Source organism: Anomaloglossus baeobatrachus, chromosome 1, assembly GCF_048569485.1.
Source record: "Anomaloglossus baeobatrachus isolate aAnoBae1 chromosome 1, aAnoBae1.hap1, whole genome shotgun sequence".
NCBI lineage: Eukaryota > Metazoa > Chordata > Amphibia > Anura > Aromobatidae > Anomaloglossus > Anomaloglossus baeobatrachus.
Genome location: NC_134353.1, coordinates 813,318,485 through 813,338,346, shown reverse-complemented (window position 1 = coordinate 813,338,346; position 19,862 = coordinate 813,318,485). Strand labels below are relative to the sequence as shown.

At 42.6% G+C, this 19,862-nt stretch overlaps 1 protein-coding gene across 1 annotated transcript in view; it reads right to left on the bottom strand.

The window, feature by feature from the left end:
* The window catches only part of ST8SIA4 (ST8 alpha-N-acetyl-neuraminide alpha-2,8-sialyltransferase 4), a 228,478-nt gene that overhangs the window by 188,210 nt on the left and 20,406 nt on the right, over positions 1 to 19,862 (bottom strand). The window contains exon 2 of the mRNA XM_075325060.1: positions 12,316 to 12,447. Within this exon, the coding sequence (XP_075181175.1) occupies positions 12,316 to 12,447 (132 nt within the window). The remainder of the gene's footprint in view (positions 1 to 12,315; positions 12,448 to 19,862) is intronic.

Here is a 19,862-nt window from a genome sequence, read left to right as displayed (position 1 = left end):
ACAGGGGAGAAAAGGCAGTTGCGACTCCCTGGATAGACCCCCATGGTACTTCAAGTCAGGGGGTTATCCGAACACAGAAGTGCTAGGAAGGTGAGCTAACAGGTTACCCTCAGACAGGCCCGAAGGAGCCCCTGGTCCTACCTGCTTGATCACAGCAATGCCCGGGTCAGCTCACAGCAACATCTGAGTGAGTAAAAACCAGTTAAAAGACTTTTGGACTCAGCCTGTGTTATTCCGGACCCGCTACTCTTCTCACCCGAGCCCCTGGGGCCTGCCTCAGTCAAGGGAGGCTACATCATCTGGCTGCAGATCCCATCAGCCCCAGAAGCTCATAAAACCTGCAGCAGCGGTCATTCATATCCTTGACCGCAAACCGTGAGTGGCGTCACGACATATAATAAAAACTGACATTACCTGTTGCCATATCGAATAAGTCCTGTGGCGTCCCTGAACAGGATCAGCATCCCTGGGGCGTTACACATTCAGCAAAAAAACAGATCAAACGCAAATACATGCAACACAATCTGGCGCTAAAAAAAGTCTATGAGGAAAAATTGCACCCAGCGGCAAAAAAAACGGATGCGTTTTTCCCATAAAGCGCCGGATTGTGCCGCACAGCAAAAACCTAATATGTGAACATACCCATAGCCATCCAGATGATAGCGCACACTGATGAGTGGCAAATGCCCTGAAATAGACTGCCTTTAGAGGAGTTTCTGGCCTGGCATTTATCCCTGGTCATGTTGCAAAGCTCATTAAAAGGTCAACAAATGTTGACTTGAATGGTAGCAACTGCTCTTAAGTGGTTCTTGTGAGATAGTTATCTAACTTGCAAGAATGAAAATGGCTACCTCCTCAACTTAGGGTACCTTCACACTTTAGCGATGCAGCAGCGATCCGACCAGCGATCTGACCAGGTCAGGATCGCTGCTGCATCGCTACATGGTCGCTGGTGAGCTGTCAAACAGGCAGATCTCACCAGCGACCAGTGACCAGCCCCCAGCCAGCAGCGACGTGCAAGCGACGCTGCGCTTGCACGGAGGCGGCGTCTGGAAGCTGCGGACACTGGTAACTAAGGTAAACATCGGGTATGGTTACCCGATGTTTACCTTAGTTACCAGCTCACACCGCTTAACTTAGCGTGTGCAGCAGGAGCCGGCACTGGCAGCGTGAGAGCTGCGGAGGCTGGTAACGAAGGTAAATATCGGGTAACCACCTTGGTTACCCGATGTTTACCTTAGTTACAGCTTACCGCAGGCTGTCAGACGCCGGCTCCTGCTCCTTGCACAAGCAGGATTGTTGCTCTCTCGCTGTCACACACAGCGATGTGTGCTTATCAGCGGGAGAGCAACAATAAAAAAATGAACCAGGGCTGTGTGTAACGAGCAGCGATCTCACAGCAGGGGCCAGATCGCTGCTCAGTGTCACACACAGCGAGATCGCTAATGAGGTCACAAAAAACGTGACTCAGCAGCGATCTCAGTAGCGATCTCGCTGTGTGTGAAGTACCCCCTACACACACATTTGAAAGCAGTCTACTAACAGATCGTTTGGCAAACAGCTATTTCCCAATTCCCCCATATACAGGAAAACTCAACTTATGTTCTCTAAGAGCGTCACTGCCAGACACTACTAGTGGTGTCTTATTTCCAGGCTCTCAGATGGCGTCCAGTCTTTTCTGGTCTTCAAAAAACAACAACTCACCAGCAACCTCTTACCTTAATGAATCAAATGTTAACAGGTGCAAGTGGATGTGTCTGCATGATACGATAAAAACTGACATTACCTGTTGCCATATCGAATAAGTCCTGTGGCGTCCCTGAACAGGATCAGCATCCCTGGGGCATTACACATTCGGCAAAAAACAGATCAAACGCAAGTACATGCGGCACACTCCGGCGCTAATAAAAGTCTCGTATAAATACCAAGGAGTACAGCAAATATTAAACATATGAAATGTAAATCACCTTTTGCGGTAGCTTATGTCTAAGCAGAAAAAAATGAATCTTCTATCAAAATTCAGCAGGACCCTCAACTGAATCTGGCTCAAGTCTTTTCTGGACTTCTTTCCATCTGTATTGGTGCTTCCTGCACAGAGTAGGCCTCAGTTACATTGGAGGAAGACCAGAAGAGACAACAGTAGAAGGGAGCTAGCCGGGACCGGTTGGAGTGGTTAGAAGCAAGGTGACTGACAATTTTTTTTTTAGCCCCTTTGGTGCCTATTAACTATGCTCCAAGGTCTAGAGAAAACTGAGCAGAATGAAGCACATTTGAATTGACGGACATCAAAACAAATTGAATGTTTTGGCCAAATTCAAGCAAATCGCAGAATTTCAAATTTTGGCAGATTCGTTAATCATTGTATTTGCTGATAACCTCTAGAACAATGGCCAGAATCTCTAGAAATTGATCATGCAACTCTGTACAAGTAAATTAGACTATAATGCACTATTAAGCTATGTGCGCACAGTGCATTTTTCGCGGCGTTTTTGCGCGTTTTTCGGGTGCATTTTTGGCCTCAAAACTGCATGACTTTGCTTCCCCAGCAAAGCCTATGAGTTTTCAATTTTGCTGTCCGCACACAACTGTTTTTTTAAGCTGCGTTTTTGAGCTTAAAAAAAAAAAATGGCCATGTCAATTCTTTCCTGCGTTTTTCTGCGTTTTCCCCCCATGCAATGCATTGGAAAACCGCAGAAAAACACAGAGATCAAACACAGCAAAACGCAGCCAAAAACGCACCAAATCGCGGTAAAAACGCATGCATTTTTTGCCGCGTTTTTTTGACGCGGGTGCGTTTTTGTGCGTTTTTAGCAGCCAAAAACGCACAAATACGCGGTGTCAAAAAAACGCAGTGTGTGAACTTAACCTTAGACAGCAAATAAATATAAGTGGTGCCAATTCTGGGAAACACTCTTTTCTAGCTGCCAAATTCGGATCTGCCTTTATAAGAACATTGTTGTGTTATGCTTGCTTTCATTTGGTTTGATGCTGTAAGTGCATTTTCTTCTTTTGGGTCAGTCTTTTTTTTTTTTCTTTTTTAATTAAGGAAAGTAAAACCAGAAACGTCTACATTTCTTATAGTTTGACATCGTTAATCTAATGTATAATGAACTGAAAGAATGACACATCACTTCCTAGACTTATTTTGCAGCCAGTGTATAATTGTGCTTAGGATACATTACACGGATCTCTCAATGTCACCCACAAACCACAAGGCAGATATCCAACAGGCTTGAGAAGATGACTTTCTTACAGCAAACGGAAGTTGTCAAGATTGACTTTTCTTCAGAAGCTGGTATGCATGTCACATGCAAATCAAGGGTATAAAGCGGGCTTTACACACAGCGACACCGCTATCGATGTTGCTGGTGAAAGCAGCCGTCCCCGTTGGTTGTGTGTCACGGGCAAATCACTGCCCGTGGCGCACAACATCGCTTACACCCGTCACACATACTTATCTGCCTAGCGATGTCGCTATGGCCGGCAAACCGCCTCTTTTCTAAGGGGGCGGTTCGTTCGGCGTCACAACGGCGTCACTAAGCGGCCGCCCAATAGAAGCGGAGGGGCGGAGATGAGTGGGCCGAACATCCCGCCCACCTCCTTCCTTCCTCATTGCAGGTGGCCGCAGGTACGATGATGTTCCTCGTTCCTGCGGTGTCACACATAGCGATGTGTGCTGCCGCAGGAGCGATGAACAACCTGCGTCCTGCAACAGCAACGATAATCGGGATTACAACGACGTGTCAACGATCAACGATTAGGTGAGTAATTTTGATGGTTTAACAGTCGTTCGTGCATTTCACACGCAACGACGTTGCTAACTAGGCCGGATGTGCGTCACGAATTCCGTGACCCCAACAACATCTCGTTAGCGATGTTGTTGCATGTAAAGCCCGCTTTAAAAGAAGAAAAAAATCCTTTATTAAAAGGAGGCCAGTGTGCAAAAACACCTTGAAAACAAAGCTCTTCCCATACACAGGCTGCTGATCTAGATTATTTAAAGAAGTACAACTAGTCTAAAGACCTCTTCATGCGGTTTTGTACATGCAATGAGTTGGGCAGGATTTGAAAAGACTTTCTTTTTGATTTTGCCCACTGAACCCAAATCCAATTGGTATATAACATTTGTTATTCTGTTGGGTATCTTGCAATGGATCTTAAAAAGAATCGGACAGCTGATTTATGCTACCAAAACTACGGGGTAGAATTAATATGATACTCAATCATTTCACGCGGGTATATTTTACTCTGAAACTCTGCAGTGCTTTAAAGAGAACATATATTTAAAAAGACAGCTGTGGACCATTGGATGACTAGTCCAAGAGGCAGCTTCTACTTAACCAATCTCTGCTCTTGAATGTTAGGCCTCTCTCTCTATTAAAGTGGGTACGGAAAGTATTCAGACCTTTTTACATTTTTCACTCTTTGTTTCATTGCAGCCATTTGGTAAATTCAAAAAAAGTTAATTTTTTTCTCATTAATGTACACTCTGCACCCCATCTTGACAGAAAAAAAATAGAAATTAATAAATTAGCAAAAATTTCTACAACAAGAAAAACTGAAATATCACATGGTCATAAGTATTCAGACCCTTTCCTCAGTATTGAGTACTACCACCCTTTTGAGCTAGTACAGCCATGAGTCTTCTCAGGAATGATACAAGTTAAGTTTTTCACACCTGGGTGTGGGGATCCTCTGCCTATCTTCCTTGCAAATCTGCTCCAGTTCCATTAGATTGGATGGTGAACGTTGGTGGACAGCAATTTTCAGGTCTCTCCAGAGATGCTCATTTAGGTTTAGGTCAGGGCTCTGGCTAGGCCAGTCAAGAATAGTCACAGAGTTCTTCTGAAGCCACTCCTTTGTTATTTTAGCTATGTGCTTAGGGTCATTGTCTTGTTGAAAGGTGAACCTTTGGCTAAGTTTGAGGTCCAGAGCACTATGGAAGAGGTTCTGTCACAGGATAGCTCTGTACTTGGCCACATTCATCTTTCCTTCAATTGCAGCCAGCCATCCTGTCCCTGCAGCTGAAAGACACCCCCATTGATGATGCTGCAACCACCATGTTACACTGTTGTGATTGTATTGGGCAGGTGATGAGCAGTGCCTGGTTTTCTTCACACATACCTCTTAGAAATATCACCAAAAGGTTCTATCTTCATCTCATCAGACCAGATAATCTTATTTCTCATAGTCTGGGAGTCCTTCATGTGTTTTTTCGCAAACTCTATACAGGCTTTCATAGGTCTTGCACTGAGGAGAGGCTGACGTCGGGCCACTCTGCCATAAAGGTCCGACTGGTGGAGGGCTGCAGTGATAGTTAACTTTGTGGAACTTTCTTCCAACTCCCAACTGCATCTCTGGAGCTCAGCCACAGTGATCTTGGGGTTCTTTTTTACCTCTATCAATAAGGCTCTTCTCCCATGATTGCTTAGTTTGGCTGGATGGCCAGGTATAGGAAGAGTTCTGGTGGTCCCAAACTTCTTCCATTGAAGGATTATAGAGGCCACTGTGCAGGAATGTTGAGTACTGCAGAAATTCTTTTGTAACCTTGGCCAGATCTGTGCCATGCCACAATTCTGTCTCTGAGCTTCTTGGGCAGTTCTTCCTTTGACCTCATGATTCTCATATGATGTGACATGCAATGTGAGCTGTGAGGTCTTAAGTAGAAAGGTGTGCCTTTCCAAATCAAGTCCCATCAGTTTAATTAAACACAGCTGGACTCCAATGAAGGAGTAGAACCATTTCAAAAAGGAACATAAGGAAATGGACAGCATGTGACTTGAATATGAGTGTCTGAGCAAAGGGTCTGAATACTTATGACCCTTTGATATTTCAGTTTTTCTTGTTTAATAAATTTGCAAAAATGTCTACATTTCTGGTTTTTTTCTGTCAAGATGGGGTGCAGAGTGTACATTAATGAGAAAAAAATGAACTTTTTTGAATTTACCAAATGGCTGCAATGAAACAAAGTGAAAATTTTAAACAGGGTTTGAATACTTTCCGTACCCACTGTATATACATTGGGGAAAAAATGTATTTAGCAAGCCACCAATTGTGCAAGTTCTCCCACTTAAAAAGAGGAGAGTGGCCTGTAATTGACATCATAGGTAGACCACAATCATGAAAGACAAAATGAGAAATAAATCCACAAAATCACCTTGTCTGATTTTGCAAGTTTTTATTTGCAAACTATGGTGGAAAATAAGTATTTAGTCACCTAAAAATATGCAAAATTTCTGGCTCTCACAGACCTGTAACTTCTTCCTTAAGTGGCTTCTCTGTCCTCCACTCATTACGTGTAGTAACGGCACCTGTTTGAACTTGTTATCAGTATAAAAGATACCTGTCCACAACCTCAGTCACACTCCATCCAAAGAACACCATACCTACCGTGAAGCATTGAGGTGGCAACAACATGCTTTGGGGCTGTTTCTCTGCAAAGAGATAAGGATGACTGATCCGTGTACATGTATCGTGAGATTTTCAGTGCAAACCTCCTTCCATCAGCAAGGGAATTGAAGATGAAACGTGGCTGGGTCTGTCAGCATGATAATGATCCCAAGCACACAGCCAGGACAACAAAAAAGTGGCTTCGTAAGAAGCATATGATGGTCCTGGAGTGGCCTAGCCAGACTCCAGGTCTCAACCCCATAGAAAACCTTTGGAGAAAGTTGAAAGTCTGTGTTGCCCAGCGACAGGCCCAAAACATCACTGCTCTAGAGAAGATCTACATGGAGGAATGGGCCAGCATACCACCAACAGTGTGTGCCAACCTTGTGAAGACTTACAGAAAACGTCTGACCTCTGTCATTGCCAACAAAGGATTATATAACAAAGTATTGAGGTCAACTTTTGTTATTGACCAAATGCTTATTTTCCACCATAATTTGCAAATAAAATCTTGACAAATCAGACAAGGTGATTTTCTGAGTTTTCTCATTTTGTCTCTCATAGTTGTGGTCTACCTATGATGTCAATTACAGGCCTCTCTCATCTTTTTAAGTGGGTGACCGTGCACAATTGGTGGCTGACTAAATAACTTTCAAAAGCATCACTATTGATCAGTCTGGCCTTACTATAGAAGTGGATAAAAGCAAAAACTTTTCTGACATATTGGACTTTTATGGAGATATGAAAACAATGCAGTCAAGTTATAATGCTGTACCAAAAATTAAGCAGCTGAACTGCACTATTATTTGGTGCATAATTCCAGGCTGATAATTAGGGACTGAGGAGGATAATGTAGGCAGAGAATAAGAAGCACTGAATGGAAGAAGGTGAATAAGTCCCTTGTAAAATACACTTAATATTTACTTGTATTATAGATAAAAATATATATGATAAACTGTTTCTCCAGCATAGTAAAAGAAAAAAAATGAAAGAAAAGTGTGCCATTTGTTAGAGATAATTCTGTTAAACCACAGCACAGTCCCCTGCCATTGTTCGCTGTGATGTTGCAATGCCCTGTGCTATATCTGAAGTAGACTAACTAATTATAGAACCAGCAGCAGGCTGGTGATCTGAAAAAACAGAGGTTTCAAGGTATTTGGAAACTGGTTTAAAGCATCACTCATTTGTGGGTTTTTAGTGTTGGCATGGTGCTACAAATCTAAGCCCCGTGCCGTCTGTCATATACTCACCTTTTGATGGCTTCACCTTTTACCAACGCAGCTCCGGTCCTGTGGCACCATCTTGTGACTGCACCTTCTGACTGACCCGAAGCTAGACGTTAAGACACAAGTTCACAATGCATCTCTATGAGAGCCAGAATTAGGCCAAAACAAGGCTCTCATAGAGTTGTATTGAGTTGTGGCCTCCAGTTCCATGAAACATTGGAGCTGCAGGTCACAAATCACAGGAGACTGAAAGGAGCGGCAGTGAAAGGAGGTGAAGCTGCAGAAAGCTGCGCATAATACAGGGGGCAGGAGACTTACATTTAAATTGCTACTACAGCGGTGCAATAAAAAAACTAAACACTGGAGTGGTGCTTAAAACAGCAGGTAGCGTAATAAATGCCCTATAATAAGATCATGAAACAAGCCAGATATTATTACCCAATATACTGAAAGCTTCTTGCAACCAAAATGTATTTGCACAATATCAATTGTGAAACTCGTAATGTCTCTAAAAACTGAAGTAGTCTGCTAAAAGTCTCACACTCCCAGAGCTGCAAAACTAATGATCTGAAGCTCGCGGGGGAAAAAAAAACCTAAACCACACTCTCCCCAACGTTTAGAGCAGTTCTTAGCGTGAGCGCAGTTGATTTCATCTATTTCTGGCATGATTCAGAAAGTTATTAGGTTGATCTCTTTTATATTACTTATATACTTTGTGTATATAAGTACTAAACGCATAGATACACGTTCATCAAAAACAGAAGAATTTGTGGCACTTCATATTCACAGCTTAGTGCATTAGTTCTCTTGCCAGTGTTAGGCCGGGGCCACACGGGGACTAATCGATCCTCGCATGACACTCGGCTCACGCTGGCAGCACAGCAAGAGCCGAGTGTCATGCGAGTGTCACTGCGACTGAGGTCCGATCATGCGTGACAAACGTGTGACACGTATAACCATAACCATGCATTTGGCTTGTACCTCATTAAACATGGACTTCTGAAACCAGCTTTGCACTGGTAAAAACTCCTACCCAAGCACAGCACAAGCAGACACATTGCAATGAGCTTCTTGATGCAGTTGTTGCCACTTTGCTCTAAAATTGATGGAGGTTAAACCCCAGTTTATTGGAAATTGAGGTCATATATTATTTATACACTGATATGAGGCATTTAACAGGTGCAGGACGAATGTCAGTCGAGAACACACATTTTGGTTATGAGCATAAAATAGATGTCATCACAATCACCACTCTTTAAGGACAGCCACAGGCTCCATGCAACAGCTGATCCCTGGTTAGGGGGATTTTACCACTGGGGTAATTGTATCAAGTTACACACTTTAGAATTACATGACATCCATTCAACTGAGTGTCAATGTGTATAGAGCAGAGGCGTACCGTCAATAGAGGCAGGCCACACCACTGCTATGGGGCCCGTAAACTAGGGGGGCCCGGGAGCGGCTGCCCACGGTGTCAGTGCCAGCACCAGGCCCTCATTCAGGATCACACTTTCGATTATATCGGCATCCCAGATGCCGATACATTTGAAAGTAATGATGAGAGCGAGCGCAGCGCTCCCTTCTCATCATTGTCCCACTGGTGTCTGTTCTCTGACAGCTCAACACAGCAGTGATGTCACTACTGCGCGACAGTCACCGCCGTGTTGAGGTGTGCAGAGAACAGACAGCGGGCGAACGAGGATCAGTGGCAAGGTGAGGGGTGTATGCAGTGGCGGCTGCTATCGGCGGGCTAGGCTAGGGCAGGGGGCCCCAAACGACTCCACCAGCTGTTCCGGGGCCATCTGTGACACCCGGGACTACACTGCGCGTTTGCTGCCCCGGCCGTGTCACAGTTAACCGACGCTGCCGTGTCTGCTAAGATTGACGTCACGCTGTGCGCCCTGCACTGCAGCTTCCCGCCGGAGATCTGTAATGGAGCCTGCAGGCCTGACTGGAGACCAGCAGGGGAAGGTAAGAACTCCCCTAATATGTGTGTATATTTATATGAATAAGTATATATATTTGTACGTGTGTCTGTGTGTATGCCATGCCTGTGTGTCTATATATTTTGTGCCTGTATTTGCGTTCTGTGTGCATGTATGTGCCTATGTGTGTGTCCACATACGCACACACCACATACAGTGTGTGCAGGCTTTTGCCTGTGTATGAATGTGTGCGTGTCTGTGCATGAGTGCATGCATGTGACGACATATGTGTGCGTCTCTGTGCATGTGTTTGCCTGTCTGCATGTCTACATATATGAGTGAGTGTGTGTGTGTGCCTGTGTCAACATATGTGTGCGTTTCTGCATTTGTTTGCCTGTCTGCATATCTACATGAGTGTGTGTGTGTGTGCCTGTGTCTACATATGTGTGCGTCTGTGCATGTGTTTGCCTGTCTGCATGTCTACATATCTACATATGAGTGTGTGTGTGTGCCTGTGTCTGTGTCTACATGTGTGTGTGTCTGTGCATGTGTTTGCCTGTCTGCATGTCTACATATGAGTGTGTGTGTGTTTGTGTTTACATATGTGTGCGTGTCTGTGCATGTATTTGCCTGTCTGGATGTCTACATATATATGCGTGTGTATGTGTGCGTGTCTACGTGTGTGTGCATCTGCGTGGTTAGATATGTGTGCGTGTCTGTGTGAATATTTGCAGGTGTCGCTCTACGTGCACCTGTCTGCATATGTGTACATTTTTCTGCCTGGGTGCATGTCTATGTGTATGCCTATGTGTATGTGTACTTGTCTGTGTGTGTCAGCATGGCTGTACATTTGTCTGTGTCTACGTATGTAAGCATACATGCATGTATGTGCGCATTTCTTTGTCGACAAGTATAGCTGTCCTCATGTCTGTGTGCATGTCTTCCTTCTTGTGCTCATGCCTGTGTGTTTACGTATGTATGAGTGTGTGCTTGTCTGTGTATGTCTGTGTGCATTTGTATACATGTGTCTGAGTGTCTATCTGCATTCATGTCTGATTGTCTAGAAATTGGTGAAAAAGGGGGGAATGTTTTCTGAGAGTCATCAGCTATAGGTGACTGTTATTTTCTGTAGAGTCGCGTCATGGCAGGAAGAAATAATAGCAGTCAGTGCCAGATGAGGAGAGAAAGCGAAGATGAATAACCTCAGCTAGAGATGTCACTGGTAAGTCAGTGTATTACATGTACACACACACACTATACACTATATACAGAGTTCCTGTGTATAATGTCACTGGTGATCACTGTATTATCTGTAGACTGACACTATATACAGAGCTCCTATGTATAATGACACTGGTGATCACTGTATTACCTTGTACACTGACACTTATATACAGAACTCTTGTGTATAATGGCACTGATGGCAATATTCGTGTTATTAGTATTGTGGTTTTTATTCATGATCATTATTGTAGTATTATTCAGTCAGTATGTGGTCTGGTCATGGGGTGTTGGTATTTGACCCTTGTATGTGGTTGTATTCGGTCACTATGTCATCATAATAATATGTGGTCTGGTCATAGTATGGTGAAAAAAAAAATTGTTTAAAAGAACAGAGAGTCCTCAGTGGTTGATACCTTTTAATGGCTTTAATTTTTTTTTTTTTTTTTATCTCTACTGGCTAACACGGTACAAAGATATATTTTACTTGTATCATAGTATGGTGGTATTTCTTTCTTGTATGCGGTATTATTTGGTCACTGTGGTCTGATCAGTGTTGCAGTATTTCTCACTTATTTGTGGTATTATTCGGTCATTATGTGGTCTTGTCATGGAGTATTGGTATTTCTCCCTTGTATGTGGTTGTATTTGGTCACTATGTAGTGGTAATATGTTTGGTCATGGTGTGGCAGTATTTCCCCCTTGCATGTGGTTGTATTCGATCACTGTGTGGTGGTAATATGTGGTCTAGTCATGGTGTGGCGGTATTTCTCCCTTGTATGTGGTATTATTGGTCTTGGTATAGTGGATTGTGTTGTGTATGGAGGTCACTTTTTCTCTCTGCTATCAATATGGGGAAGATTATTTATTTCCAATAGAGATTAAATACTTGAAAGCTTGGGGCACTTTTGTTGCCATCATATTTTATGGCTGCAATGAAAGTGGAATCTAGCTGCTTCAATAAGAGGAAAAGTACTTGGTAAGGGCTGCAAAGTTGTGAGATATGCTCTTCTGTGACCCAGCCGAATATTATTATTTATTTATATTTATTTTGGGGGGGGGGGGGCAATTAGAAATTTTGCTATGGGGCCTCATGATTTCCCTGTTGTAGAGGAGTTGGAAAATATAGCAGTTGGGCAAATGAGCATTTTATATTTGTTTGTTTTCCATCTCCATGGTTGCAGATATGCCTCTCTTCTGCAGAGTGTAAGCTCTTATGGTCAGCTGGGTGTATATCATGATCATTTACAAGCTTTCCAGTGTTGCAATTCATACAAATTTATTTGTTCCAAATTGAATTCTTTTTGAAAATTCCACAAAGCCAACGAATTCTAATGTCAAGAGATCTGCACATCATTAACTTACATTATTAAAAATAACTTGTATTTAAAATTGTTTTCAAAACCAGATAAACCAATAAATGCTCCAACAAATTAAGTAAAAATCAAGTCTTAAGTTCGATCGTCAGATTTGTACACCCAGTGTACAGTCACAATTACATAAACAATATTATTTAAACTTTCACTCGTAAGTTTACACTCCGGGTCACTCACCTTATTTCCAAAGCCAATGAAGAATTGATCTTCCAGCCTGCTTCTGCATGGTTAAAGAGCGCTGACCCTTCTTTTCTTAAGATTTTATCTGAGCTATTCACCATCAGTCTGCTCAATGTGAGCTCACCATCTCTGAAATGTAACAGACACAAGAGCTAATTAGCTTCATCGTCAATAAATATCTCTTATGCACGAGACACTGAAATAAATGTGGATTGTATAACATCAATACATGAAAGGAAAATGTGGCCATCTCCGTGCAGCTGTCAATGTTATTTGAAAGACGAGGATACACAAGCTATCACAGAGTGCTCAGTTTCTGGGAGCACCCTGAAAACAGGCTTTATGGGGGAGACTCGGCATACAGGCCATGCAATAGTCTGCATTTTTTGGGGGTGTAAAGAACAAGGAGAGCATCAATAAGGAGACAGGGACGTGGCTGTGGTGCTGCTTGCGGTGGAGGTGCTGCAGGGAAAGGACGTGGTCGATATATGCCTGCTATGCACCCAAATGAAACACTTTCCTCTGGTGCACGCACACGACTAGGCATTCTGAGTAATTTTGTAGGCCCGAGGACGTTGGACAGCTAGTGCACACGGTCAGCGGAGCACCGCACGACGACGACGACGACGACGACGATGATGATGATGATGATGAAATTCAGGTGGCAACTGCTGCAGCTTTCTGCAGTTTGCAGATCAGCAACGAGGGCAGGAGTGAAGAGTGGATAGAAGATTATGTGGGGGATAATGAGGTCCTAGACCCCACAAGGAGTCAAGGCCACCTGAATGACTTGCAAAGTTTGGAAGAAGAGGTGGTGGTCATATTGCCCTAACTACACAGCAAAAGAGTGAGCAGGGTGCAAAAGCACAGTGGCCAGCCCCTTGCCGCTACGTTTTGTTTGATCAATCACATCTTGGGAGGGACTATTTATACTCAGTATGCACACGCCTTTATTGATGGCTATATTCCTGGATGGATGGATGGATGTTTGGAGTCTCAGCTCTTCAGTTGAGGATTTCCCTGCTGAATAATTTCTTTTGCATTTCCCTGTGGTTTGTTTGAGTTTTTCTTCCCAGTATCCTTCCCTATTTGTTATGATTGGGATTTGGAAAGTTTTCCCTTTATGACTGTGTTTACATGTTCTTAGCCCTGTGACTCACCCGCTGCTTGTGTGCACTTCATTTATGTTTATTGTTGTTTAGGGTTACACTTTATTTATAGTTGAGGGTGCAGTTAAGGTCACTTAGGGTCAGCCGATGTAGAGTGGGGACACCATTGCGTTATCTTGGGGTGCCAACCTCTGTGGTCAGGTAGGGACAAATCAGGGTCTTATTTAGGGCTTCTTCTAGTCTGACTAGGGATTTGTTAATTACATCGCTCCTGGTTTGCTCATCCCCATGTGAATGGTAGGGCTCAGTAGTAACAGAGCCGAGCGATCTGTAATAAAGCGTTCAGTGCACATAGGCTGCTATATATTTCAGTCGTGTGAGTTGTGTTTACATTGGACGATGCAAAGCCCAGAATGATGATCTTTTGCGCTGCACAAAAGATATTTCACCCACTAAACATTTTGCTCATTCATTAGCAGCCTCTTTACATGGAAAAATGATCATGAAATGAGCATTCATAAGGACACTTGTTTCAGAATTATCTTTCGGTGTCAATGCAGTTGACAAAACTCATATTAGTCAATGTCCACCAGCAAGACCCTAAACATCAAAGGTGGGCACATGAGGATTGCAAGGCGAAAGCCACTGCTCTTAGAAAAGATATTTGCAGAATGAAAAACACTGCACAAAAAAACACAGCATAAAAAATGCATATCGTGTGAAACATAGTGGTGGTACGATCATGGTTTGGGCCTGTTTTGCTGCACCTGAGCCAGGACCGCTTGTCGTTGTTGATGTAACAATGAATTCTATATCATCAAATTCTAAAAGAAAAATGTCAGAAGATTTCTCCATGAGCAGAATCTCAAGGCAATATGGGTCGTGGAGCAAGACAACGACCCAAAGCACACAAGTCGTTCTACAAAAGAATGCTTAAAGAAGAATAAAGTTAAAGTTTTAAAACTGCCAAGTTAAAGTTATGACCTTAATCCTATAGAACCGTTGTGGAAGGATCTGAAGCGAGCAGTTCATGGATGAAAACCCACCAAAAGAACAGAGTTGAAGCTGTTTTTAAAGCAGGAAGAGGCTTAAAATTCCTCCAAGCGAATGTACAGGAATAATGAACAGTTTCCAGGAACATTTAGATGGAGTTATTGCTGCATTCTTTTGCCACTCACAGACATGGAAAATTGTAACTCTTAAATTTTACATTTAGTTTTCTTTATCTACTTTTAAATCTGATGTAGTTTTGATTCATATTTGTGTAGAAATTTTCAAAATTTTGAACAGTTAACACTTTCAAGAACCATTTTATGTAAAATCCCAGTCTTCTATGAAAGGCAGTCTTTGGCTTGGCTTCACAGCACTATGACATGGCAGCCATTTGGGCATTCAACTGGCCTCCTCCATTTACCATAGCAACTCATCAAAACACAGGAATAAGAAACCCCTGGGCTACTCACCTTAAATAGCGCTGTCAGATATTTATAGTGCCATTTAACATTAGAAGTCCCAGAAATGTCGAGCTCCCCTCTGAAGTCCCGAAAGAGGGTCAAATGACATACAATAAACTGAATAGAACTAACTAAAAACTAAATGGCTAAACTCAATGGAAAACAACAACCTCCTGTGGTGCGACAGTAATGGCCTTAATTAAGGAAAAGAAGACGGTGATTATAGGAAGTTAGCTAAAATCCTTCAGGTCATTCGACACGTCTCTGGGTTCCAAAGGTAGAAATGCTAAATGACCCCTCTCTGGGACTTCTAGTGTTAAGGGGTTAGCAGCACGTGCTAGCTGAATGACACAGCTGTCATCTTCCAGGTATGGTGTTGACTCAGCTCTTGAGTAGAGTTGAGCAAACCTGAAGTTCAGTGTTGGATATAAACCTAGACTTTTCCAAGAAAATAAAATTCGATGTGCTCGGCTATGCCCAATACTCAGCCCAGTGCAAGCCGCTTGCAGTGTTTGAATAGCTCACACTGGGGGTAACAACAGTATGATCACATGTAGCGTGCAATCCAAAAACAAATGGAAAAAAACACTTTCCACCCTCCCCTAGAAGTGTTCTGTTTATGGCTGCATGTGGGCAGAGAACCGAACTGCCACTCAGTGATCTCAAATGAAATTCAGGTCAAGTCCAGGTCCAAAACTAAACTGGACCAGCAGAACCAGAATTTCCATGGCTCCACTACTCATCTCTACTCTTGAACTCTCTCTATTCACCTTTTCTAAGACATAATTATGATACATCATGTCGTGGGAAGGGATTAAAGATATAAGCTAAAAGAGGTTTTTAAGTTTTGTAAAATCTTTTTAAACCAGTTGTAGTTTGTTTGACAAAACTGTGCTCCCAGTGTCAGTTATATGTAGTGTGGTACTAGAAAAGGATATTATCAATACCATGGATGACAAAAAGAACACACAAATCAATTTTGGAACAAATCAAGCCAGACATGTAAATCGAAGAAAGGATCACCAAGTGATGACTTGTCTACTTTGGACACACCATACGAAGAGAACAATCACTGGAGAAGGACATCATGGTCGGAAGAATAGAAGGAACAAGGTGAAGAGGAAGACCAGCAACCTGTTAGCAAGATAACAGCGGAGAAGACCATAGTGGACCTATCTAGGCTTGTGCAAGATCAATCTTCCTACAGAATGTTCATACAGCAAGTCACCATGGCTCAAGATTGAGCTGAAGGCTGTTAAAAAAAAAAAAAGATGCTGTACACATTGGAAAACTTTAAAGGGTTGTCTCATTTCTGCAGCTGTGCACCCATACCCTGCTTCACAGATTCCTGCTTGCTGTGGGAGGGGTGCATTCCTACCCAAGATTGGAGTCATACATGCATTTGCACATCGCACTGCCCAGACCAGTTGGCTTCTCTCCTGACAGGAGCATGTCAGCTGCATAGACATACATGAAGCTGACCCGCTCCTGTGAGGAGAGTGTTGGCTGGTCCGAGCAGTGTGATGCGATCCTCACGAGAGTAACATGCAGCCTCCAGTCTAAGCCTAAGTGAAAGTTTGGACCAGAGGCATCATCACACTTACAATAGAGGAACAAAATTACCGTATTTTTCGGACTATAAGACGCACCGGACCATAAGATGCACCCTGGTTTTAGAGGAGGAAAATAGGAAAATAAAATTTTAAGCAAAAAATGTGGTCATGACACACTGTTCTGGGGCGAGGATCTGCTGCTGACACGGTTATGGGGGGTAATGTCCACAAATTCTCTAGTAAGGTACTCCATCCTGGTAGTGATCCTCCTGCCTTGTATATAATACCCATCCATATATATATATATATATATATATATATATATATATATATATATATATATATATATATATATATATATATATATATGGCCCTCATCCTGATAAATACCCCCATCCTGGTATAGCCCCCATCCTAGTACATCCCACATCATGCTAAATACCCCCATCCTGCTATGTGGCCTGTGTCCTGTGGCACACCAAAAAAATAAACGTTTATACTCACCTTTCCTTACACCAGCAGCATCGCTCGTCTTCCTGCCTGTGCCAGCAGCAGCGCCGCTGACCTGTGTGGAGCCGGTCACTGTTTCCTGCAGCATCCACACACATCAGAGGGCCGACAGACAGGAGGACATCGCGATGCAGGGAAGGTGCCCGGTAAGTATACCGTACTTATTCACTGCCCCCCACACTGATGATGATGCACGGGGAGCAGTGAATATAGCTGCACATGATCATTCCAGGCTGTAGTTGCCAGGGGTGATCACGCTGGCCGGCTGAAAATTATGTGCGCATCCCCCGCCCATCATCCCGCCCACCTGCCAGTGCCAGCTTCAGCGCTGAGAGATGATGGGCGGGAGGATGCATGCATATGAAAGGAGCGGGTCCACATGGTTACAGTAGGTGCTGCTACAGCCTGCTCATGCCGCCGATGACCCGCTCCACCGCAGCAGAAAAAAAGTGCGTTTTATAGTCTGAAAAATACGTACACTGAAGTTGGAAGGGATCAAGTGCTAACCTTGATCTACAGAAGTGCACGCAGCCTCCATATTGTCTCACAGGCAACATACAGTAAATCACTACACAAAATCAGAACTTGCTGTTCAGAATTATCAAACACCTAAATATAATATATTATATTAAATATAATATAGAAGCACTAAAATCTTAAAAATAGACTGCATAAAATAAACTCAGAATGAAATGCATTCGTGGCTACATCCTAAATCCTTTCACCGTTATTGACAGAAGCTACTTCATCAGCAATCAATTATTATTGGTGTACAAAATTCAAAAAACAATTTAATAAGGGAACATAAATAAGAGAACATAAATTACTCAGTGAATTCAACCAAAGTTATTTTCCTGTCAGCTACAAAAAGAAACAACTAAAATAAAATCCACAGGATGTGGACTCGTGCTTTTTAGAGGTATCAAGTAACCTACAAAATTTTAAAAGAAGTATTAAACATTATCAAAATGACAAGTCTTATCAAAGGCCGGAGACTCACTGCCTGATGGTAGAAGCGTAAGAATGAGATACACAAGAGACAGAATGATCAGAAGTGTAGAATGATCACATATCCTCATAGCTAGGTCAGAAAAATCTCATATGGCCCCCAAATCTGTAATAAGCACTTAACCGGTCTTGGATTACTCCTACTTCTTGTCGGTGAAAGTTATTTTTCTCTCCTTTTTTTGTATTGATGAATCATCAGGATTATTGACCTTCAACTTAGTCGAGAGAGATTTTTTCTGTAAATTCTAACTTGTCCTTTTGCCCTTAGTCTTTTCGGTAGACAGTCACCACTGGGAAGTTCAACAATTCTTCCTTATTTAGAAATAATGACTCCCACTGTGATTTTGTAGACTCCCAAATCCTTGGTACCCTCTACAGATATATTTTAAGAGATTTTTGTTCTATCTTCTGAATCAGAAACAAGCACTTTGTGCATGAAAACCAATCAATGTGTCTTAATGAAAACAGTTTGGTAAGGAGAAGCGGGTTGAAACAGGAACGAGAGACATCAATTATAGGAAGCGATTGGAGGCAATTATTGCTGCACTGGGACCCTGTGCTTCCCGTCAGAAGCAAATTTCATATTTACCAGTGATCCACACAAATTCTCAGCTGATGCTAAGGCTTTAGATCAGCACTGATTGCACTAACACTCCCTGCAGCTCTTTGGTTAAGTACAAAATATTCTCTTGTGCTGAATTTAGCAAGAAGTTCAATAGTTCCTGTTTTTATTTTAACATTTAGCCCCTGGACCTTTAGGAACAAAATAAACTGAGAGGAAAAAAAACATGACATTTAAAAAATTAAAAAAATACATGTATTACACCAAGCCTGGACAAAAAAAAATACATACAGTGGGGAAAATAAATATTTGATATATTGCCGATTTTACAAGTTTTCCCACCTACAAAGAATGTAGAGGTCTGTAATTTTTATCATAGGTATACTACAGCTGTGACAGACAGGATCCAACTAAAAAATACATAAGATCACATTGTATGATTATTAAATAGTTTGCATTTTATTGCATGACATAAGCATTTCATCACCTACCAACCATTAAGAATTCTGGCTCTTATAAACCTGTTACTTTTTCTTTAAGAAGCCCTCATACTCTGCCCTCATTACTTGTATTAATTGCACTAGGGACAAAATTGTAGACATGCACAAGGCTGGGATGGGCTTCAGGACAATAGGCAAGCAGCTTGGTGAGAAGGCAACAACTGTTGGGGCAAGTATTAGAAAATTGAAGAAACACAAGATGATTGTCAGTCTTACTTGCTCTGAGGCTCCATGCAAGATCTCGCCTTATGGACTAAGGATGATTCTGAGAAAGGTTAGGAATCAGCCCAGAACTACACAGGAGGACCTCTTCAATGACCTGAAGAGAGATGGGTCAACAGACTCAAATATTACCATTAGTAACTGCCGTCATGGCTTAAAGTCCTGCAGGGCACACAAGGTCTCCTGCTCACACCAGCACATATTGTTGAGGCTCAATTGAAGTTCATCAATGACCATCTAGAGGCATGGGGCAAGGTCATGTGGTCAGATGAGACCAAAGTTTTTGATATCAACTCCACTTACATGTTTGGAGGAAGAAGAAGGATAAGTACAACCCTAAGAATACTGTCCCAACAATGAAGCATGAGGGTGGATACAGCACACTTTGGGAGTGCTTTTCTGCAAAGGGGACAGGACAACTGCACAGTTTTGAAGGGAGGATGGATGGGGTCAGGTATAGTGATATTTTGGCCAATAACCTCCTTTCCTCAGTAAAAGCATTGAAGATGGGTCGTGGCTGGGTCTTCAGCATGACAGTGACCCGAAACACACAGCCAGGAATACTAAGGAATAGCTCCGTAATACGCATTTCAGAGTACTGGTGTGACCTAGCCAGTCTACAGACC